The 24962-nt window shown below is 41.4% G+C and overlaps 1 protein-coding gene across 12 annotated transcripts in view; it reads right to left on the bottom strand.

Annotated features, from left to right (window-relative positions):
* The window catches only part of NEO1 (neogenin 1), a 190604-nt gene that overhangs the window by 47360 nt on the left and 118282 nt on the right, over window positions 1–24962 (bottom strand). For 7 of the 12 annotated variants that reach the window (XM_067003702.1, XM_067003707.1, XM_067003698.1 and 4 more), the window contains exon 8: window positions 3738–3957. In XM_067003702.1, the coding sequence (XP_066859803.1) occupies window positions 3738–3957 (220 nt within the window). The remainder of the gene's footprint in view (window positions 1–3737; window positions 3958–24962) is intronic. The other 5 variants (XM_067003708.1, XM_067003701.1, XM_067003704.1 and 2 more) reach the window with 1 other exon arrangement.

The following is a 24962-nucleotide window of genomic DNA, read 5'->3' as shown; positions in this document are numbered from 1 at the left end:
TCACCTAAAGTTTCACAGGAGTAAACCTCCCTTTGTCGTCCCTCCTACACATCTGAATTCTCATACACTTTCCAGGGGAACTGTCTTGAATTTGGAATATTAATGTAACTATATAATCTATAGGGAAGACAGTAATTTGTATCTGACCAGATTACTTGAGTTCTTCTGGAGGTACAGCAACAAAGCCATGACGCCCTCTTCATTCCTACATGGTCCCTTCAATAAATGCTCCTCTCCTGCAGCTCCTTGCAGTTTCTGTTACAGAGCAACCTCCAGATCCTGTATTCTCGCCCACTCCTCCTTGACAGACGCTAAAAGCCACCAAACCCAGCTTTAACCATTTCAGAAGCGAGGACCATTTTAGAAGACTGCCATTTTCACCATAGTTCCTCATTTTCTGCTGCTAACAATCTTCTGCAGCACCCAAATTAAAGGCCAAATTTGGTGTGCAAGCACACTCTGAGTTGAAAAGGGGAAAGGAAATACTGCAGTGCTGCAGAATGGCTGCAAAGCAGGTGATTACATTCCATCCATGAATATATTGCGGTCCTCTAAATCAGTCCAAGGTGCAAAGTAAAGGAACACCTCACCGTGTTTCTGTGTGTATCTCACTGCACTGGAAGACTGTAAACTAAAAGGAATGTAAGTCGGCCAAGGCGAAGTCTCTCCCGGGGCCGCTACCCCATGAACGGTACACCTCATGTGCTGCAGAGATATGTAGGGCTGCTACTGTTCACCATATAAAGTTGACTCTGCAACCCTTTAATGATGAATTAGAGATGTCAGAATATCTCGCTGAGCTGTTCCACATCGTATGGACTTTCACAATCTTTTAAAAGCCCGATTTAAAAGGCAAATAAATCAAATGACCCAGAGTTTGATCGCTGCTCAAACCCAAATGAGGAAGAGGCAACACGTAGTTTACTGTAAGGATCCAGTAATGCATGCAATGAAAAAGGTACACGTAGGCACAAATCTGAGAGTTTTAGGAGATGGTACATATGCACTTAAAACCGCAGCAAAGATGTACGATCATGTATAATTCAAGGACCACAAAGCAAGCATTTAAGCCGTGTTTTATAACGCTGAGAGAGAAAAGAGGGTTGCGAATCTAAATCTGACTTCAAAATTTTCTGGTTTCTGACTGCTTCGTTATGTGGGAGACTCCCACCTATTTTTTTAGTCATAAACTAAGCAAAGTAACAAAAAAGCAAACAACTAGGCAAAACGTACCATGTAACATCAAAAAAGGAATAACATTTGATGAATGATTGCTTGTCTTTTTAAAAATTATTATACTTCTTACTGTGCCTTTAAATTTCAAGCAAAAAATCCTACCCACTTTTAAAAGTTTAATCTCTACACAGTTGTTTTCTGTTGGTTTTGTGCCTCTTCCTTAAAGCCACATAAAACATTTAAATCCAGCCATAAATCAAATACCCCCACCCATGCACACACCAAAAAACCCTAGCAAGCTAATGCTGCAAATTGGCATTTTTTCGACTCTTGAGTGCAAAGTTTAGATAATTTAATGATTGCACAGAATTCAGTTTAGGACTGGGAGTGGATACTACCATCCTAATCGTGGGGGATTTTTCTCATTCTTTCATCCCAGGTGCCTGCAAATACAGCAGCAGACGGAAGCATAGAGGCAAAAATCTCTGCACACCCCCAGTCCATTTTCTGTACCTCTCAAGGTGAACCTCTACTGGGTTTGTCATCTCAGCTTTTGTCCCTCAAAAACTAACTGGGTTCAGGGTAGAAGGGGCTTTAGTATCACTTCAAACACAATCAACATTTGAATTAATTTGAGCCATAACTTTAAACATCCTCTCAAATTCTCCAAGGAGTTATTTCTGACTTCCCAGGTAGAAGGAAACAGTTCAAGTTTAGCTGTTCTCCTATCATAAACAATGTATTACATTCAATTATTTGCTTAATTCGGCTTAACAGCTCCAAAATTCATGCCCTAATGAATTGACACTGGCAAGTTGTCAGCACCGTCAGGGCAGATCTAACTTGACAGAGATGAAGCAAACAGCATCTGTACTTGCTTTCAGTGCGAAGGTGGAGCCTGCTGACACAAAGGCTGTACAAATAGGATGCATTTGTTCTCAAGTGTGGTTCATTGTTGGTTTTTAATTCTATTGTTCTCATTCTCTAAATTCAGGTTTCAGGACAGGATTTCACACTACTTTCACACTAACCTGTGAAATGCGTGATACCAACCGTCCTTATCAGCATAGCAAAAGACTTCCAAAAGCAGAGAGGCAGCAAAGGCCAGAAACTCGTGACCACGTGCCAGTGAAAGGCTTCCAGAGCCTGCCTTGAACCCTGATCCAGAAGAACACGTAAGCAAAGATTTCATTGCAGTCAATGAAACCACCTGCTTACATGTAAGCACCAGCTCAAGTATTCTGCTGTGCAAACTTTCTGTGGGCTACACCACTCGAACCCCAGAAGGTTGCTTTTTGCAGGGTAGTTTCTGCAGGTTGTCCTGTAATTTCTTAAATTACTCCCCACAGATTAGGAGATGCCTCTCTCCTTTTGCTCTGCACAGTGATTCTGACCCTACAGGGATATTTTCTAGATTTCTGGAGTCCTGTATGTAGTGGAAGGGGATGCATTTTGCTTTCCCCAAAAGCAAGACCCAGTATAAGGAGAGGAACGAACCACCTCCAGCAAATTACTTTCTGAAAAACCCAACGGGGAGATCAGTTACAACCAGCAATATGAAGGAGGAAAGGCAGACAGCAAGGATAGCTCGCAGGACACTACCAGTTTTCCTGTCTCATTTAAAATATCTCCAAAAAGAATTAATATTACCAAAATGAGGAAGTAGTAGAAAAAACGCATTTGTGAGTCACAGAAAATTTTACTAATTGCCCGAATTAGTTGTCATCTGTGAACCTAGACTCTTGTCTATCTTCAGAACTAAGAAAAAAGTGGAAATTCTCCAAGTACTAGTGCATTTGAGATTTTTTCCAAATGACTTTCCTAACTTTGCGCCTCACTCTCTAGACAGTAAATAGATAATTTTCATTTGAGTAATAAATCTGATAATCAATCTAATTTGTAATTAATTAAGCACAGCTCAAAACGCCTGTTAGCTTTAACTTCTTCAATCTTATCACAACAATTGGAAACTAATTCTGAGCAACAGATCCCATCAGTAAGAGAAACATGTAGATTGAACTAGACCACTGGGATAGCATGTAAAAAATACATGAATGCTTCACATTCGTGAAATTTCTATTTGCAGGGATTCATAGATGGGAATCTACATTTAACCAACACCTACCATGTGCCTCTCTAGAATCAGGCTATAGTTACAGGGTTTTAAAGCTTGAGCTGACTGCCCCCTCTCAACAGCACATGTAATACCTGGAGGGTGTCTGCGTGCCTGCAGTGGGTGGCATTTACAGCCATCAGCGTTCCCAAAGAGGTGTTACAGTCTCTGTGTTTAGCAGTCTGCTACAAGCAGGTAGCAACTGTTTGCAGTCAATCAAAACCATGCACAGGCATTACCCCTAACAGCATGTCTATGCAGCAATGAAGCAGACAAAAATGCGTATCCCCTAATCAGGGTGCAGGAGGAAAGGGAACACAGCTGCTCAGACTACAGCTTGTAAGATTTTGAGCTCTGAAGACTTACATTTTATAGCGCTTCTAAGCAATGCTAGCGTGAAGGAGTGTCATGAAAGAGCACAACCCGCTTTACACGTTGAGATCTTTACCTGTTTATACCTTCCTTGGTGTAGAATATTGAGTAGGTGAGGTTGTCTCCCTGAGGGTCTGACACAGGTGTCCGCCACGTCAGCCTGATGAAGCGAGTGGAGACGAGGGTGGCCACAACGTCCCGAGGGGCTGAAGGCAGTGGTCCCGTTGTAGCTGGTGCTAGATGGTCATTAGTGGCACTGGTCAGTGAAGTGGGAGGTAATGTTGGGATGGCAACATCTTGTCATGTGCAAACATTGGGGAATATGAAGGGCAAACATCACCACGGTTTTAAAAAAGAAAACAGAAAAAAAAAAACAAAGAAATAAACAAAACCACGATGGGAAACAAAACAAAATGAACACACACAAAAAAGGCCATTAAACTGAAGGCTGACATGCAGGCAAAGGTAACTACTGGAAACTAATGGGAAATATTAAAGGACACGTCACTGTAGAGCAAGCAGACCAAATCTCCACTGTAATGGAAGTGGCAAGGGAAAGGGAAAGGTGAAAACTGAGGATAAAATATGCCCTCATAAGAGGGCATACCAGCAGCAAACAGTATTTTCATGTCTTTGTAAACCAGATGTAATACCAAGCATTTGCAAATAAAAAACCCGCCTGTATTGTTTATTCAAAAATACATTCAAACCCAACTTTCTATTTTATTTCATTAACATGCACAATTAATTCATACCATTCTCAATCATAAATAAATGACAGATGGAATATCCCAAGTCTGTTGAAGGAGTGCAAGCAATTAAAGGCTGGGGTCAGCTCACATACGACCTGCTTTCTGAACTGGCTGGGTCCTACTACTGCCAACGTGGTGACAGCCTTGGTAGGGCAGGGCAAGTAGAGATTTGCTCCTAACTTTCCCTAAGATCACCGTTTTCTTTCCATCAGTGCTCTTCCTCCCTCTCACAGTATATTACATCACTTTACAAAGATACTAGAAGGCACAAGCAACTCGTTTTGTGTTACACGGAGGCTTTGCGAACTTTCTGCAGTCGGTCATGCCCGTCTCCCTGTGTTACTGCTTTAAAGCTAGGCTAAATCTCCAGGATTATTGCATTAAAAGGTTGACAAGTTAAGAGCAGAAGTTGTAACGTACAAATAGCTGTTCTCCAAATCCTATTAAAGCAATCCATCCAGTAAATCTAACAGTAATATTGTGAGCAGCTGGACCCCAATTACCACAGGGTATTACAGGAAGCACAACTGGTAACAAAACCCTAGAGTTCAGGATACCCTGAATTTTTCTGGATTCTTAATTATTTACCAAGCTTAAGCCATCCGACAACAGCATTTTCCACACTGGAGTCTATGCTGCCAAACACGTTTATTAACTTGGTAATCACGGAAACTAAGTAAAATGGCTCAGGTTTCCTCAAGAAAGGAGCTCAGGACAAGTACAGCTTTGGTGAGAGCTGCAGCATCTCCACATAAAGAACTACCAGGACACATGGGCTCATGTCATGAGAGATAAAGGAGAAACCTGCATGTGAAAAAAGGACTAAAACAGCAAATGCTTCGTAAGCAACCAAACCCACGGAGTACTTCCAGGCAGACGCACCAAGAACGTCTCAGATCCTAGAGAAGCCTACCATCAATAACAACCTTATTTTAAACTCTAAAGAAAACCACTGCCAACCAAAGCATCACCTCACATGTAGGTCTTCAATTTGCAGAACTCGTTTTTTCATTTTTATTTTTTAGGCCACCGCTGCTGATGGTGGAAGAAAACATCTCCTTTTATCAGACATGCGCAATGTGATAAAAGCATGTGGGCACAACTATGAAACAATTTGGTGTTTCTTATGAAGCACTTCTCTATGCAATGCCATAAGGACCTTCCCGAAACTCGCATTCCTGCTTCGTCTCCTCTCTCAGAGGCTGCCCATCCTCTCATCTGGGAAGTTTCACTCCCCCAGGTACTGCCATAAACACCATCATCAAGCTAATTACATTTCAATTATGTGTTTCTTCTTGCTTTGGTACTCAAATCAGAACTCTTCACTTCAGTAACTGTATTTTAGAGGACTCTGCAAGACTCCCAGAGGCAGCAACATACATGTTTGGCTATTGGAAATACAGCTCACAGACAGACAAGTACTCAAGAATATCTTCTTAATTATCCTTTCCACACTGCAACGGCCACAGATCACAATCAAGCATTCTCCGACACCCTCCTCACCATCAATGGGCTACGCCATTCACATCACATTCATTGCAAAATCTAAACTATTTTTAGGTCCCCATAATTACATTTCTTACAGGAGCACACCAGGTTTTATCTCCCCAAGGATAACCATGTTATCGCCCACTATGCGGTGCAGGATATTTAATTACACAGCTTCACCCCTTGTCCAGGGTATAGTATGATATACCAAGGGGCAAAAGCCTTATCTCATGGGCAGAAAAGGTTCTGGCTGAAGTTACCAGCGCTTAGAGTTACCACTACAACCTTCCTCCAACCTACATCACCTCCATTTCTCAGAGCAGAGCTATATGAAGGGAGATGTGGACAATTTTCTGACCCCATTGCTGGATGGCCCAGCAGAAGAGATGCTCTCCTGGATTCGCTATTAAAAAGAAGGAAGATTTAGAGCAGAACAGAACAGTTGCACTTGGAAGTGACCTACAGAGACCACTGAGTCCAACAGTCAAAGGTCTGGTGACCAACGGCAGCCTTAGCTGGTGACCCTCAGATGGTGAGATTTAAGGTCCCAAGGACACTCAGGAAGGCACTTGGCATAACCAAGAAAATAGACTACAGGAGAAGAAATTTGCGCACGTTCCTGGGACAAGTGCAATCCCATGGGCAGCCAGGACAGCTGGTTGATCTTCAGGAACGGACAGCACGAGAACGGTCTGTTTGTAAATGCAAGGTACAAGTGGGCACGGTGAGAAGCCAGTGTGGCTCAGCATGGATCTCCTGGCCAAGCTGAAGCTCAGAGAGTGTGAAGGAAGCAGAAATGAAGATCGAAACAGCTAGCCAGAAAAATACAGAGACACTATCCAGGCTTTCAGTGGTGGAAGTAGGAAAGCCAAATCCATCCTGGATGGCTGGGCAGTGGGGTGTTTACATTTGAGTCCATGTTAATGGACTGGAGGCTTGACCACTGCACCTTTCTTTATTCCTTCCCCACAGCTTTTGCCACTGAGGATCAAGGTGCAGTGCCCTACAAAACACTTCCACGGTGCCCATAGTTTTCTGCATCTTTCCCTGAGTGCCTGCTTCACTGGCTTCCATTTCATTTCAAGTTTTCAATTTCTGTTCACTTTACAGTTCAACTGCCTATCTTCCCCTTTCAGAAAGCTTTAATTTCCTATCCCTTTATTAACTAATTACATTAGTAATATTATTTAAAACCATGCAACAGTTTGAGGGAGGCTGTTATAAAAACAAACTCGTGCAGTACAGCTGCATCAGCCAAATGCCTTCTGAAATAGCATCCTCTCAACCAGTCTGGTGAACACTTTGATTGACTGCTTCACACGTTTATTAAAACTATTTAACATACGAAATGCCTCCATTTCTTAAAAAGAAAATTAAGACATTTCAGAAATATCCAGCACTTGCTACTTCAGTGAAGAAATTTCTTATATCCACCATTTCAGCTTGCTTTAACTCTAGAAAGACTGCAGGAAATTAACCTCTACTGTATGACTGTTCAAAACGCTGAAGAGCTGTATCAGACTTCCACTCTTCAGTCCAGCAGCTGTCTTTTAGAGCTGGGATACCTGTTCACACTTGAAAGTGTGAAGCCACGTACCTTCCATTACCTTCCATTAATACTTCGGTTTCCTCTACGTGTCTTGGTAATATTGTCAGGTGATCTACTTCATTTTACGTGCTCTTGATGCAAGGAATGCACCTTACCTACCTCTGAATATCACTGCCTTTAGTTCAAACATAATATAAATATTTTAAGAATAATAAAACTGAAGTAAAATGTTGAAATTTCTCTACAAAATAATGTTCCTGAAATTTTTTTTTAAATTATCTGGTTAATCTAAAACACCTCCCACATACTCACGTATTTGTCTCCCTATGTAATGAAAAAGATCCATCTTTTATTTAAGTGATCTGCGCACAGTGCATGAAGAACCTGCAGGCATCAAGATGAAGAGCCTGGGAGAGCTGCCAAGATTTCCCAGATTAACAGAACCTCAGTTTTCTCCTTGTGCAAAACTCACAACTAGAAATATTCCTTCTGACAGCATTATAGGTAGATAGGTCAAACAAAACAAAAGACTAGTAGCATCAGAAAAACAAACCACGAACCAAATAAAAGCACAAAGGGCTTGTAAATCATACAAGTACGGTAAGCAATGAATAGGCAAGAAAATTCACCCATTGAAAGCTGCAATTAAATACCAGCTTGGCAGCAATTTGGTACTGCTGATAGCCGTAGAATGTATTTAGAAGACTAGGTTATTTCTTTTCCTTTCTCCCCCATTCTTCCTCAAAATGCCTTGAGTGCCATTACAAACCGATTTGTACACAGCCGTGTGAGCAGAATGCTCAGCAGTGCAGAGCTGTGTTAATGAGTAATTACACTAAAATTAGTTTTAACGCCAGTAAGGGAGCAGCTTTATTACTTCAAGCTTTTAAGCATGGTGTAACAAGTAACATGCAAAACAAGTCTTTTCTTTCCAATATATATTTCACCACTTTTCAAAAAGCTACTCTGCTCTGGGGTAGTCTTTACAGAGATATGCCGACACAGTTTCACATTAATCTCATTTTAAAAAAAAAAAGTAAAATATGCATATTCAGCAAGTGACATACTAAAAACACGGGAAAAGAATGTTGCATGCCAGACGTATATATAAAATAGATTTATCTTTTCAACCACTGCTGATAAATCAGTTTTTCTGACGTGTGTTTTTCTAAGGGACTAAGACAAGATCTTTGCTCGATTTGGCATCACACAAAAGCTGTAGAGTCAAGATATAGCACATTGTCTTCAACAGCATTTCAAAGAAATCATTCAGCAAAAGAGCTGACACAAAATGAACTGCTCTCCCTAAACACTGGCTCCAGAGCATCTGGGGGCTGAGAGGGGGAGACCGAGGTTAAATAACTCAGTGTTGCTAAGAGGATGCATTAAAACTGTCCCAATACAGTCTCAATTCTGGATCAATAGAGAAGGAAAATAGGTTGATTGATCTGTCTGCACCTAACCAAGTTAAAAGCTAACTAAAAAAAAAGTTAAAAACACAGCAAAATATTTCAAACAGTCCTTTTTCTCCTTTGCGCAATGTATTTTCTAATGCTTATGCAGTAACCTGGGCAACAAAACAATGTCTAAATTCCTGAACAAACACAAATAGTGTTCAACTATTGGAACAACAATCATCACAGCACATCCAGAAATCCACCAACAGGAAGAGGTAGGCAGAGAAATTAGACTTTTTAGGATTTTTAGGCTTAGGAGGAATTAGGGCTTTCTGAACTGGCCACCAGAACCATTTGTTAGCCGCAATACTCATGGGCTAGAAGGGATGCCATCACGTAGCTCTATACTTTTGTGCTGCCCTGGCCTGGGGCACCCCTGGCGCCACATAAAGCCTTCAGCTGCAACACAAATCCCAGGGTCCAGCCTAAGAGAAGACTCCTCACCACTCTCTTAGCAGATCTTCTTGCAGACCAGGAGGTTCCCAGCTAGTTTTGGTGTGATAAATGCAGAATGAGCACGCTGGGGACACACACCTGGACTGCTAATTGCTCAAGCCCCTCCTGTCGAGCTACTGTGGCAGGAATTCCTCTCCGAAGGCTTCTTCTGACCAGACATCACCTACTGCAGGTTTATTGCAGTGTTTTGTGGTGTGCACAAATACCCAGCAAGGATTAAAGACGGAAACAAACGACTAACCACCACTGACTTCTCTAGCCTGAATCCTCACCCTCACAGGCGAAATCACAAGGTTTTAGTTTTTCCAGCACGATGCTGGTAAAGCCTCAGAGGTGTCTGCCAGCCTGACGCACCGCTGCGGTACCGGCTTTTCATCGTGTAGGAGAACTGGCCCATGCTGCAATTAGCATAATTCACTGCAGCCAGATAACAAACAATTCAAACACGGCTGTGATGCTATTCGGTCGTAATTGTTTCAGGATATTGATGAGATCTTTTAAAAACAACTCTGTCAAACATACCACGCCTGAAAACCAGTAATTGAAATGCTTTATCTGTTAGCTAATCAGCAGAAATATTTTCCATGTTGTCCAGCCCCTCCGGTTTAGATTTCCCTTTTCCTCCTCTTTTCCTCCAGTGGCATATTCACGGCTTCCTCCTGCTGTGGGCAATAACATCCCAATTACAACACCGGACACACTACACAAAGAAAAAGTGCAATAGGAATGTTATCTGCTTTCAGCTTTGCCACTGCATGACCTGGGACGAGTCCAACACCCCGTGCCCCAGCTACCTGGTGCTAACGACAAGTCACTCCCACAGCCTACCTCATGAAGGTAGTATTGACATTTGTGAAACTAAGAGGCAGAAACACTTTAAAACCTACTGTGTGGCCATACTTAGACTCTTGGCCATATTCAAGTGCTCGCAAAGTCGCAGCACCGGGTATTTCTGAAGCATAGTTGAGCTATGTCTACGTCAGAAGGCAGCCGGAGAGGAACTGGAGGGGGAGCAGCACCCACGGGCTCAGCCACTGGCCCTCTGCATTAGCTCTTGTGCCCAACAGCAACTGCAGAGCGCTTCCAGTCCGGTCTCCTCCCAAAGACAGCGAGATTGTGCCAGGTCCAAGCCTATGCTGAGGCACAACTCAAGGGGCGAGCAGCAGGGATGTAAGGGCTGAGATCCTATGGACTCTCCTGGAGCAAATGGAAACGTCCACGTGGCTGCACCCCGAGGGCACAGACAGTGGGGCAAGCGGAGAACACAACAGAGCCGGCCAACAGAAACTGCTACGGGGACAACTGTGCTGTTTGGGGCACCAGAGAGTGGTTAATATAACAGTAGTGCAGGAGAAAAGAAAGGCCTCTTTGTAAGGACTTCAGAGTGGATTTTATAACTTTTGAATACAAATAAACCTTTGGCTGAGGCAACAGAGACTTACTACTGCAACTAAAAATAGCAAATGACTATTTTGCCAAAAAATCTGCTAGAACAACATGACCTAAGACACTCAGATCTCTGAATGTCTTGGAAATGCTGATAGAAAAAAATACCTGAGAAGCACCAACACATTCAAATTTTGATTTGGTGCACTCAGATTAAGCTGTTTACTAAATAACAACATTTTTCACAAGAATTGTTAGTTAACTGATTCCAGAATGGTAATCGAGAATTTCAAATGTTTTTATTACTTTAACCTAGTGTGATGTTTTCCAAAATTTCAGCTTTACTACATGGTATCATTTCTACTGCCCAGCAGCAGAAGGATTTAGCTTTGATCAGCATTAAGAGGCTGTGATACTTCAAAGAGTCGTATTCAAAAAAAAAAAGGCTTTTTTAAAAACACTTTTCCTCACAGTATTCAAAAAATGTAACAGGGACTCAATGCAATGTAGCAAGTACAAAATAACAAAATGAGAAAGTCCAGGTGGTGAAACTATCCTTTACAATTTTGCTTTCTGTCATCTTTTTCCACTGGGTTTTTACCCATTTATCAAATTGCTGTCCCTCTTTATATGCCTAATTCATAAATTTACAACAGAAGAGACATCACATAGTTATTCCGAACAGTCCCCTGCATGATACTGTAACCAAAGAAAAACATATTAACTGGCACAAATAAGTTCGTATAGGACAAACAGCTGAAGTTGGTACTTTGTCTCAATAGATCAGTTATAATAACTGAATTACTTCCTTCCCTTGGAAAAACTAATTAAAAGAAATAGATCAGACTGCTATTCTTCTGAAATATTCTTTCATGAAAACTGAAACAGGGAAGAAGCAGACATGGAATGGAGTGTGTATTAAAATAATTTCTGCTGGATATGATAACCCATGTTCAGGATCTCCTGGGCTCCATAAGGGCATCACCAGCACCTCCATTTAACTGGTGTGAGACACAAACCTGTGTCTGCTCTACGTGACCATAGAAAGATGGCAGAATTCAATCATTCACAGAAAATTCAAACTTACGCCAACAGTTGTATACAAAATTGTGCTTCATGAGGTAATCTGAACAGCTGAACCTTTAGTGTGATTTTGCTATACAAAGACATTTGTCAAAAAAAGAAAACCCATTAGAACATTTCAGGCAACACCTACAAGAAAGCCCAACGGTGGCCAGCTGGACCTAAAGCCCACTAACCTTGAAATTATTTCTAAAACTAAAATTGCACAAGCCATCCGGAAATGAAAAGCACAACTGACCCTGTAAAGACTGCCTCACGCATGTACAACTATGCAAAGTGGTGTACCAGGGACAACAAGCTCAAAAAATGAAACAGTTTGTATGTTTTATATTGCAGTGGTTTAGACATTATTTGCTATGATTACCTGAAAATCTATTACTATCGCTCACCATTGCATATATAAGACATTTGGCAACAAAAAGCATGGGAAAATAACAGCATCTTTGATGCGGTATTTTTCCAGCTATGATTTTTTTCACAGCACCTTCACATGGCACAAGCATCTGCGTGTCTTCCTTTCATCTCTCTGCCTGTCCAAGGACGGATCCGGGTTGCGAGCAACTCTCTATCCTGGGCACTTCTACCACTTCCATATTGGTCTCATTAAAGACAATGCTTTTAACTTCTGTACCATTTTAACTAGTACAGAAAACTTCCTTAAAAAAGTACCCATCATTTTCATAAAATGAAATGGAAATACTTAGTCATTTCTCTATTCTGACATCTGCCTAATGCAGACATAATTTTTTTTTTTTTTGTAATTGCTTTAGATTAATTTACATTACGACTGGGAATGAGAACTGTTATTTACTCTTCACTCAATTCATACTATTTGCAAAAAGCTCACCAAAAAGACATACGAGCAAATTCCTATCTAATACCAAGCGATTATGAATTTTTAAGTGTTCATTTAGTCCTATAATCTAATGTAAAATGGACACTGAATAAATTGTGGCTATATAAACAGACAAACACACTTTCTAACAACGAGCCCATTTTTCAAAGGAAGTCATAAAAGCAATTATGATAAAGGACACTCCTCCCTTTCTCATTTCATTACAAAGTGCCCTGGTGTAGAGGAAACAATCTGATTTTTTCCCGTCTCGCAGGACAGCCCTTCCTGACGCAGCGCGTGCAGCAGCAGGGCTGCAGCGGAAGGCAGGAACCCCGCCGTTCAGATCAGAGAGCAGTGGGTCAGGGGAGGATGTGAAGAAAAAAAGCCCTGACTGCCTCTGGATCATGGGACTCACACTGTAAAAAAAGACGGAAAAAAGCCAAACATATCTTGAACTGTCCCCAAGGGGTTCAAAACTAACTACCTTTTAACACATTTTGTTATTGGAAAAAAATTCAACTCATAATTATGTACTGAAAAATGATGGACTTACATATTCATTATTGAACTTTTAAGATTAAGCTTTTGAAATGTCTAGCGTTTTCATTTTTATTTTTTAACAACTACTCCTTGAAAATAGAGTCAAAACCCTCAACAAAACACACATACAGGACCAAAACCAGCACAAACGAAAGTAAACGCATCAAAAAAAAAAAAACGGTACAGGTTGTCTTTTTAATGTAAATACTCATAAACTGAACTCCTGTGCAGAATAAAAATCTGTTTACAACAGTGGGGTCTGCAACAACATACTATAATTTGACTATAATATCTCATAACAGAAAAGCAATTATTTTATTTCAAGAGCAAATGTGCTACATCCGAGCAAAGCTCTTTATAAAAGAGCAACTAATAAAACCACAATATATATATTTCGGAAAGTGGTCATTTTCACAGTATGTGGAGCCATCTGCATGTTTCAAGAGTCAGGCAAGATTGCTCCCTTGGTCTAAAGTAACTTGTTTTCTCACCTTGAGCGGACAACTTCACCATGCCTTCACTTCCAGCCTCACCTTTTGTGTTTTTTCACAGTTTCTCAGTTTTCACTTACTGTTTGCACACCCAGCATAACAGGTCCACAGTTGCTGTCAATGCTGTAAACACTACAAATGATTAACCACAGCAGTTTCGACAAGGCAATTTTAGGACTCAATAACTGCTTTGATGTGAGAGCAGTACCAATATACTGGTATCATGATCAAACCATGCTTCCTGACTATTTAAGGATGCTTTTTCACTGGAAAAGCAGTGGCTAATAGCCCCCATTCTCTCTTTTCTCGGTACCAGCCTAAACTGAAATAAATTAATCCATCTGAGAGCGGCGGTTGCTGATCCACCAGGTGGAATTCCTGATACTGCCCCACTTCTTGTGGATAATTTGGATAACCCCTGATTTTAAAGCGAAGTATTTTATTTACATGACTGACCACAGAGTTCCTCCAAGTTACCTCTGGATATAATGTCCATCTTCCCATTCAGGATATAATTGGGTACTTCTCTCCTGTTGATGTGTGTCAATCCAGAGGTGACTAACAGTACACACAGGATTTACCTGAATATTAGCTTATATGGCATTCTCTGAGACTTGGAAGTGAAATATAATTTCCTTCAGTCGTGGATCTGTTGACACTTCAAGCAGCGCTGCAGCAACACCTCTGCAAGCTGAAGTTTCAGCAGATGAGACTGAACAAGCTGCTCGTAATTTACTGTTAACCTCTTCATCAAACATTTTTGTATTTAAATATCTATTTCTTATATGTATATAGTGCACTCTCTTTCTTTCATTTAGGTCAATGCACATGATTTTTTTAAAGGGAGAGAAGATATCAAAAAACCCACACCTTTCCTCTTTTAAGCCATAACTATATTTATAGCAATATTACTATATGTGATATTCGATTTTTATATTCATTTCAACTGGGTTTCTCTGTTAAAGACCGTATGTATCTGCTGCTTGCTTACCCTTTGCAGGCCATGTCTACCACACTGTTTTTACAGCAGCTGAGTGAGTTACCAGAATGTTTGGGAATTTGGGATACTGACACCTATTGCTGAGACACGGTGGCACCTATTAGGTCTGTGACTTATAACTGAGAAAAGCAAACCCAGGTATGATTTTTTTCTTTCTCATTATTTTCCTTTAGCACCTTCAGTACCAACATGTCGACAGGAAACCATGCAGAATCCATTTGTCTTTTAAAGACAGTGCCTCCACAATTATCAGGTTCCTTTTTTTGTGGGGGAGAGAAGGCAAAGGAAAGGGAAAACAATCATCGTAAGAAAACACTACATAGAATACTTCTAATGCAGCGAGAACACTGACAAATCGGCAGAGTTTCAATACTGAAATTAGGCAAATTTGAATGTTTATTATTAAAAGGGAAAGTCAGATTGACTTGTTAGGTATGTGCTTAATTTCCATGTGGTATAAAACCTATAAGCCTGTTTAGGCTATCTTGTCATCACTGCTGGGAAAATACGTGACATCAGAAGTAAGTCTCTTCTAGATTCAGTTATTCGACCGTATGAGTCCTATTACATATGCAACCAAACTGTATACCAATCCTTTCTGCTTTTTCTCCAAATGGCATTCATCTGTCTCTGATATTACTGTATAATTTAGCAACTCTGAAATATAAGCAACCAATTAAGACCATATCAACGCGTTTGTTCGCCCCCTCTGGTGCGAAACTGACAAAATCTGATATTTTCCTTTACAACATGAGACTAGGATCAATTACAAATTAAGGCTACTTCTGTCAATCTTCACAACCCTTTTTGTGAATTATAAAGGCAGAGGGAATGCTAAAGCTAATCCTTCCTATTATCCTCTTCACCGTAACAGGGAACCAACAAAACCCCCTAAAAGCAAAAATCCCTCGCTATGCAATGACTGCTTCCTCCTTCTGCGGTTGATGTTTTTCACCCCAGGTGTTTCTGTTTTCACCTTATAACTCTGACCACGCAGCAGCAAACAACCAGCCACTGCTCCACGCCTGGAGCTCCTCACACCGAGCACACTCCCGGTGCTCCAGCGTCAGAGCCCACTTCCCCTCCTTCCCACTTGTGCTGCGGTACAATGCATATATGATACGGAAAGGGCAGAAAGTATGCATTAATACCCGAGAGATGTTTCACAAAATACAGTGAAGCTCTTTCCCTGCCTCCGCCTAATATTCCTCATGTATTACAATACTCCTCTTTACAATATGACCTATAATTTCTTCAAACACAGGTACCTTTGAAAACCAAAATCAAGCAGCTGACACACAGCCCAGGTGTTTCAGAGTATAACTGTGTGAGTCGCAACCGGCGGAACCCATATTTGTGCTGAGCAGTCTTAAATTTAAAAGTCACAGTGCACAACATCTGATATGCACATCTTCACAGGGCTTCACATTCCTTTGCCAAGTCAACTGTAAATACAGTCATAAAACAAGAAATGAAAACTAACAAGCACAATCAAAGCCTCCTATAAATTCCGTTATGCCTTCCTGCATTCACCGCGCACTGACAAACAGTAATCTATTACTAATTTAATCTAAATTAGAGCAATTTATTTAAAGCACATGCCAACTTTAAACATGAATAGTTCATTGAATGCAGAATATGAGAGGCGTTTAGGTCCCTATTTCAGTAACTTCAAATGCGAGAAGTTTGAGATCTACAGCAGTGTAGGTTAGTCAGTTGGGCTTCTTGATACCCCCATGTCCTCAGTGAGCTCCCTGAAGAGGGAATTAATAATGGCCATTTCTGAAACAGGGGTGGAATCAAGAAAGGAACCTGACTGAATGAATTACAACAGCTTTCTGGCAATGCTGAACACACGTGCAGCCATGAGAAACAATAACGCTGATTTCACGGAGGAAGACTAGCTGAGCAACATAAATTAAAATCAAAATTAAAATGAAAAAAAGTCTTCCAGAGTTAAAGAGGAGAACATACTGCTATGTTTACAGAAAATTAGCAATGAAGTGTACACAACTAGTAGTAAAATATTCCCAGAGTTTGGCTTTGGTTTTATAAAACACTGTCTGAAGTCAGTTTGAGCTTTCAGATGCTGTTTATGTTCCTGAAACACAACTTTCAAAATGAGACTTACAAGCTGTTCCTCTCTCATTCAGATGAAGCCATTTTGATATTTTCAGACAGGGACTGAGACAGCAAGTTTGGAAAAGCTTCCACCTACTTTTAACACAAGCACTGTCATAATTTTTAAAGATTTCCTTACCCAATCAGTATTGAGGCTGTATTTGGTGCATTCATGGAGTTTTTCACAGAACTGCAGTATCTACAGTACCCTAGATTTGTTTTTTTCATTTAAAAAATGAGTATTTATGTATGCACATAATTTTATAAACTTAAATGTGTGCACACAGAACAACAGGGTTTACAGGCATGTGCAGTGGTGTATGAGGAAACAGCTTGCATTTTATAACACAGTAACAGCCCCTGAACAGTCCAATTATCTTAAATGGCATACACCATACCATATAGAAGGTATTTAGCTCAAATACCACAGTCCCGTAACATTCTGCATTGTTTCCTAAATTTGAAAAACAATTTTTGACAAACTGTGACAAACCCTGTATGAATATATGGAATGGGGTATTGACATTAAGCAGCCGTGAGTCTGCTGAGCAAAAAAACCCACAGCTACATGTTGATACACGACAGACAAAAGCAAGATTACTCCAGGGGAGAGGAAATTCCCCTGCTAGCCCTGTCTCTGAGGATACCTGTCTTAGTGAGTTTTCTATCCTTTTTTTTTTTTTTTGCATCATCTCCCCATAAGAGACCAGAGCAGGTCTCTCAAATCCCACTAGGTTCTGGTGCTAGCAGAGGTGGGCGCACGTGGCACCAAGCAGCTGCCGGGGCTCATTACCGTCGTCTGCTCCCCTGAGATCCACGATCCACTTCTTTCGAGTACTTCTCCTCTTTACAGAAAATTTGAATGCTTGGCCACAAGGGTTTGCAGCCTTACTATTCAGTTGCAATCCACAAATCATTTCTTCTCTGGTGGACACTGTAAGACATCTGAAAGCCACTTGCATAATCACAGGGACCTCTTCTGATTTTCCTTTCATTAAGACACATAAAATTGTACCAGACAGAAAGAATGCGAAGACACTTCTATATGAGCAAAAATGTAGAACAGTTTTCAGGAAGAATACCCAACAGAGTCCTTCTCTTTGATTCAGCTGGCTTTTTTCATCTTGCTCTGATATTTCATCCACAACTCCCTGCATAGTTTTCAAGTACTTCTACAGTCTCGGACAACCCTGTAACTACATGGATTGAGAAAATATTTACACTATCACCTTGAAAACAATACTAAATGTTCTTGATTCACAGTATGTGGCTGCATACAAAATACTTAAAAAAAATAAAAATTACCTCTGTAAGATGTGAAAGAGCCTGAGAGATTACACTTGTTATCTGTGAAATCATCCAAAAGAGGTCCTGGACATGCGAGCTGCCTGCTTCAGAGTTTGAACCAGACGAAGGCCAGCAGTCAATTCTATTTTACTTCTCACATATGGAAAATCCCCAAAAGTGCGATCAAGTTTTTCAAATCAGAGCACGAGCCTGTTAATGCCAACTTTCATATTTCTTTCTGCAGAAGCCAAAATTTGTCAAAGAGAAATCGTATTTGCCTCCTACAACAGAATAATGGAACCTACAGATATGGAAAACGTGGAGTATTTCATATATTTTGATTTACATAAGGCTTTTGACATTGCCTTCCAGGACACCTTCAAAAGCAAGCAAATATGTTCCAGATGAGGTTACTACAGAAGTGGATTCATAACTGGCTGGAAGAAATCACATTCAGAACAGTTCTCAATGCTTCGGTGTCAGAACAGAAGGTGATTTTGAACCAGGATGTAAAGGAGGGTATGCTGACTTCCATATGATTTTATATATGTGTGTGTATACACATGTATACACACACACACACATTTTACCAACCCAGACAACGGCATAGAGAAAACACTCTTAATATTTATACGAATGTAAAGTCAGGAGGGCTGCAAGCACACTGAAGGACATGTTTAGAATTTCAAAGCATGTTGTCAAAGTGGAGAAACAGCCTGAAAACAGCAAAGGTTCACCCCTGGACAAGTTAAGCCAAAAATTCAAGTCTCCATAGGCAAAACTGCACAAGGGCAGAGACAGTGGAGGCTTTTTGTTTCAGGTTTTTAATAATCAAGTTATGCAGACATTTATCAGGAATGTCACAGGTTGAATTGTCTCTACCTGGTCTGCATGACAACCTCAACTCCCTTTTTCACTGCTACTTTCCATGATAACGTATAGAGAACTCAGTTGAGAAGTCTGCCCCAAAATTTCGGGCTTTTTTTCCCCATCGTTATTCATCAGTCAAATGCACAGGGAGCAGTAGTGTCCCTTTCAACGAATTCCACATGGCCGTGCTTTCAACCACTGCAATGGTCAACAGTAATAAAAATCCATTCCCATAGTGGTAAATCTGATGCAATTAAATTAAATTTTTCTCTCCCAAGATCAGAACATTCGCCATGAGAAGCACTAACAAACTTACTTCTCTATGCTTTTTGCTGTGTTAACAAGTGCACGGAAATCCTGTCTTTCAGGAAAAAACACCAACACAGTGCCTCGAGCAACACACTGACAGCTCTTTATTTCAAGCAGTAAACCACTCTGATGTACTGTTTCCTGGTTTGGGGAACATCTGTAAGAGACTATGTGCTGGTTAGTCTGCTACAACGTTACCTGCTTTTTCTGTACCTGAAACACTCCTTGAAAACTGGGAGAATCTTAACAAATAACTTTCTGAATTGTGCTATTTATATGGCATGGTTGAATAGACAGAGGGCTCCACCCACGGAAAGGATCCTCCTTCACAAAGAAGTTACATCCAAGGTTTGCCTAATGAGAAGTCTGAAATCCAGCTAGAGCTAGAAACTCTTTTTGACTGGTATCAAGCTGAGACAAGGCTGTGAGCACGGAACCTGCTGGTAGCTCACTCCCATAGAAATCTTGAGTCTGTATCAGCCTGAGGAAACCTCAATCAAAAAATACCACTGCAGTATCGAAATGCCATATATTTTTGGCACGATCCCAGCTGAAACGTGCTGACTCCAGAAAACGCTGACAACGGTTCTGATGTTCTCCACCTTGGTGTAGGAGGAGAAGCCCCGGCCCCACCAGAAGTCCTATAACCTCACTCCATTGCTACCAGACTTGAGAGAGCTGACTGCCAAACTCTGGCACAGAAGCACCAACATAAAATGAAATTATTCATGCAGCAGTGGTCCCGCACAGCATCCAATTACACAAAGAGAGCACAAATTTCAGGTCAATAAATGATGTCTTTAAAACTCTCAGAATTAGGATTCACATAAGGAAATTCAGTGGAGGAATTAAAATCACACAGTGCAGCCCAAGTGGTGTTATACTTTAATCAAATTTGGGTTGCAATGTCAAACTGTGCCTCCAATAGAAGACATTTAAATTTCTCATGAGGAGATCGGCAGAAAAATACATACTACAGAACGGTCGTAATTTGACTATAAACAAAGAGCTAAACGGGATCCATTCACACCTCTCAGACTGACACTTTCTGAATTAGAATACTGCCAGCTGGGAGGGATCTCAAGATTTTGTCCATGAATACGCGCAGACCAGAGGCACTTCTGAGCAGGCTGCTCAGGCCACAATGAGTGCCCTGTATCTCCAGGAAGAGAGACATCACAGCCTCCCTGGGCAACCTCTTCCCACTGCAACCACCTGCTCTGTGAAACTGTTTTTTCTTACCTGATTGGAAATCCCTTTCACAGCATTTTCCTGTTACCTGCTATCCTTTCAATGCTGGCTCTGTGTTCTCGGGGATGACCTCTGAGCTTCCTGCCAGCCCATCGGGTCCCTCTCTCTTCCCCCATTCCTGCTGCTCCTCCCAGGCTGCTGCAACCCACACGCTGCTGCGGATGCTCTCTGCCCCGGCACCCATGTCGTGAAGGCACAAAGCCCAGTTAGTCTCCACACCCAGCTACGGTGCTGGGAGCCCCCCGGGCCAGCCAGCCCTCCGCACACCCTACTGCCCACCCCGTCCAGGTTGGATTTTCCCAGGTTAGCCACAGGGAGACCATGGGAGACTGTGTATGGGTTATCCACTCCTCATCTCCTTCATGTACCAACGTTTTTGTGTTTCTGCTCAGTGAGGAGTTCCTTCTTCATCCCTGCTGGTCTCCGTGCTCAAATCCCTGCGCATTGGAATCAACCATTCTTGTGCTTTAAGAAGACTGTCCTTCCAAATGGTTCTCCTCTTGCCCATCACCACAATCTCCCATGGCAAAATCTCCTGTCTTGAAGTCCAAGGCTGTACTTCTATTTGTTTTGCTCAGTTCTCTTATGAGCCTCAGTTCAGGCATCTCATGATCGCTGCTGCCCAGGCTGCTCTGACCTGTGTAACTGACCAGTCCTCTTCTGCCCCTGCACAGCAGGTCCGACACACCACCAGCACTACTCACCCAGCCAGGCACAGACAGCCTGTATCAAGAAATCATCTTCAGCACACCCCAGAATCCTCCCGTACTGCCAGCCCCACCACCCGGTTGCCACATCAGCACACACTGGGTGGTTAAAGACAACCACACACGTACCAAGGAGGTACTGCAATCACAAGGCTTTCTCCAGCTGTATAAAGCAGCCTTGAACTGCCTCTTCCCCTTCATTTAGCAGAGGTCTTTAGCAGAGATGCATAAAAACATCATCCTTCCATCCTCTGATCCTATGTGTAAGCTCTTGATGGTTCATTTCCCCCTCCAAGGAAAAGCTCTAAGCACCTCAGTTGGTCTCTGCATGCACGGCCTGATCCTCTTCCTTGCTTCCTCCCCGCCCCTCCGAAGGAGCCTGCACCCATCCCTTGGAGCTATCCCAACGCACCTGTGTAAGCCCAGTAGCTCTGCAGCCACACACAGACTCCTAATCCCTCCTCCTCGTTTCCCATGCTGGTACTATGAATTCACACGTGCTTTCCTGGACTAGTTTTCAAGAACATTTAACGTTTAAAGAAATGGAGAGATCCAACACAAAAATCGTGACACAGCATGCTACTGGATACCAGCTCAATTCATTCACTCCTATGCAACTCAAGGATGGCAAACACTAATTTCTGTAGCACATAAGCACAAAATTTGCTCAGTGTACTATGCTTTCTTTGGAATTTTGAAGGTGATGCGCTGCATCTCAACTCATGTTTTGAAATTGTTCGCTAAATAACGTGGCATATTTGTTTACAGTCAATGATTTTTCTTTATACAGCATTCAATAATCACTCCTTTTTTTGGTGCCTGAGTACTTGTCAAATGCCTATCACAGAGGGGTGACAGGGAACCATCTGCCTTCCTCCCCCAAAGGCACCTCCTCTTACTCATTGCCACCTGTTCTTTTTTCAGTCCCCAAATGGCAATTCTGAGCAATGCCAGAATCACTGGAAAAGGCCAGGTTACAGGTCCTGGCTGAATTTCTCAGTCTTGTCACTAGCATTTAACCTCCACAAAGAAAACCCAAATGTATCCATTACTGAGGTTTTCACAGAAAAAAAGTTCACGCAACACAATGCTGTAAAAATGATGATGAGAAATAGCTTTGTTATGATTAAGCAAGCATATCTGATTCGTGCATTGGAAAACTGAGGTCAGATGCTGACCCATCAGGATATAATTGTAAGCTAAAGAAAATAAACGGCTTTTTTTTTTTTTTTTTGTAAAAAGGAACGAGGAGAGATTTTGAGGTCCCTAATAAAGTTATTCCCAAGGCACACAGCTAGGGTTCTTCCTCATCACTGGGATATGCTGAGTCCTCAGTGGTGGCATCTGAAGGAACTACGGGGACACCATCTATCTGCTTCAGCAGCAAGGCAAAGACAGGAGCAGCGAGACCGCCAAAGGCTGGCAGAGGACAAGTGCAGAGGACTGCAGTAATTCAGGTCAAAATCCCCTTTCTTTAGGTAATTCTTCTCTTCTAAACTTATTAACAGAGAATTACAGAATTTGAAAATAAAGCCGCTGCTCCAGTAAGCCTTCCAATTACCCTGGCATTTTTAGCCAGTCAATTCTTTATTTTCCACAAATCACTTCTGAATATATTGCAAGCTTTTCAGAATTCAACACAAATGCAGAGAAGACCAACCCAAGAGAAACTTGTGTTACAAGTTACAATTATTTTAAACTGAGTGTAGCAACTGAGTCTGCGCGCACCCCGGTCTGGGTCGCTCGTGTGCACCTGCGCACTGAGGGGCCAGGGCGCCAAAGACAATGAGGTGAATAACCAGATCTGGTTCCTGGGAAGCCAGTGATCAAATACAGAAAGCCTCCTGCAGCGAAGCACATTGTGTACTTTATGGCTGCTGTATTTAAAAATGATGCTACCAGGTAAGACTGAAGAAAACACAGGCGTGGTGCTTTCCTTTCAGACCGCTCCGCAACCTGTCCAGCGCACCACAGTCCAGCTACAAGTGAAGCAGCAGCGCCCCAGGCAGCAAAAAACAACATGCAGGAAGACTTCTATGCAAAGGGTGCAGAATGAAACAAGGTAATGCACGAAAGAGACAACTAAGATCTGATCTAATATGCAAAGCGCAAATAGAGGGCACTTTTATGGGTTTATTTCTGTTCAACCTTTCTCAGAGTATCTCCCTCACAGTCTGAGTGAGTGTCTTTTCCAACTACTCACACTCATCCCTTATGGCAGCCAAATATCCCCTTCCTCGTTGTCAATTGTATCATAGTCAATGCTGTATTCCACGTACAGATGACCAAAACAGTCATGGTCCATTTCTTCAACACTGGTCCATAAAGAATGCATGTGACCTGGCTGTCTGACAAACTCTAAAAGGCTTCTATATTTTCTAGTATAAATTTACTTTATTAAAGACCAATTTAATATGGTAACTGAAAGGGCTACCTGGAAATAGCTTGTAATTTGTCCAGATGTTTTCCAATTCCATTTAGTCAGGAAGGAGAAAACAGAGAGCAGAAAAGGAAGAGACATCCTTGCCAACTGGGATGGAGAACTTTGATGAACACATAATCAACATTTTTTCACTGAAATTACTTTCCAATTGCCAAGGTAGGTATTTCTCATCATCAGGTGTGAAACTGAAGAAAAATAGCTTTCTGAATTAATGATCAAAGTATTCAGAATAGGTTTTTTTGTTTAGTTTTTTGTTTTCGTACCAAGATGGCTGTCATGAAAGAACTATCATACATCATGCCTTCATTTTCTTTCCCTGAACATTTCTTCCTTCTTCACCTTTCATATATTGTGACAAGGTGTTAAAATAAGATCTCAAATATCTATATTTTCTTTGACTGTGTACATTATACCACTTTTCATACATCAGGACTAAATAACACACAACACATTTATGCCTAATTGCACTACTTGTTATGTCACTATTCAATAGCAAAAGAAATAAATGTACTTTCAGTGAGGTACCATGTGATCATCTCTACTGCTGGAAAACAACAACTAATATACATCAGTGTTACACAGGGAGTGCATTGTTAAAAACACTGCAGGCCATGTAACAGCACGATATGACTTCGTGGGTGTATTTTTACACCCTAGACTCCATCAAAACTGCATCCATAATCCTTTGGCAGCATGCAAAAGAAAAAGGACAGCATTATAAGGCAAAGTCCTTTAGTATAACAGGACAGGTTGCCAGAGTAGAACAGGAAGGAGAAACCACTGGGCAAACAACGGGGAGGGAAAGGAAGAAGAGTGAGACCACAGGAACTAAAATAATAACAGTAATAGTAATTTATAAACCACTACTGGGAACTGGGTGAAAGTACAAACTTGGGCAGGGCTTCAAAACCCAAGTACATTAATTATTCAATATTTTTCAAACACAGAAAATATGGAATAATGCTTCCATTTGAAAGATTTGGAAACTACTCAGGTGATTCATGCATAGAGCAGAAATAAAATTACTTTTAATAATTTTTCTGGCAACATGATGACAGTAGGCCAATGCTGGATCCAGCTGCCTAACACCAGTCAGAGGTGAAATCCCATGGCTGCGTAGTATTAAAGCTACTGAATCCAGTAGAGGGCACCTTTCATTCCCAAAATAGTTGTGGAAAGTACATGCATCCCTTCAGCCATAAAGGAAACATACCCACATCCAAAGCAGAATTCAGAAGAAGTTAAAAGTTCAAACTACTCTACAGAACCATCAGAA

The sequence above is a fragment of the Anser cygnoides genome, chromosome 11, assembly GCF_040182565.1.
Source record: "Anser cygnoides isolate HZ-2024a breed goose chromosome 11, Taihu_goose_T2T_genome, whole genome shotgun sequence".
Lineage (NCBI taxonomy): Eukaryota > Metazoa > Chordata > Aves > Anseriformes > Anatidae > Anser > Anser cygnoides.
This window is presented reverse-complemented; position numbering and strand designations above follow the sequence as displayed.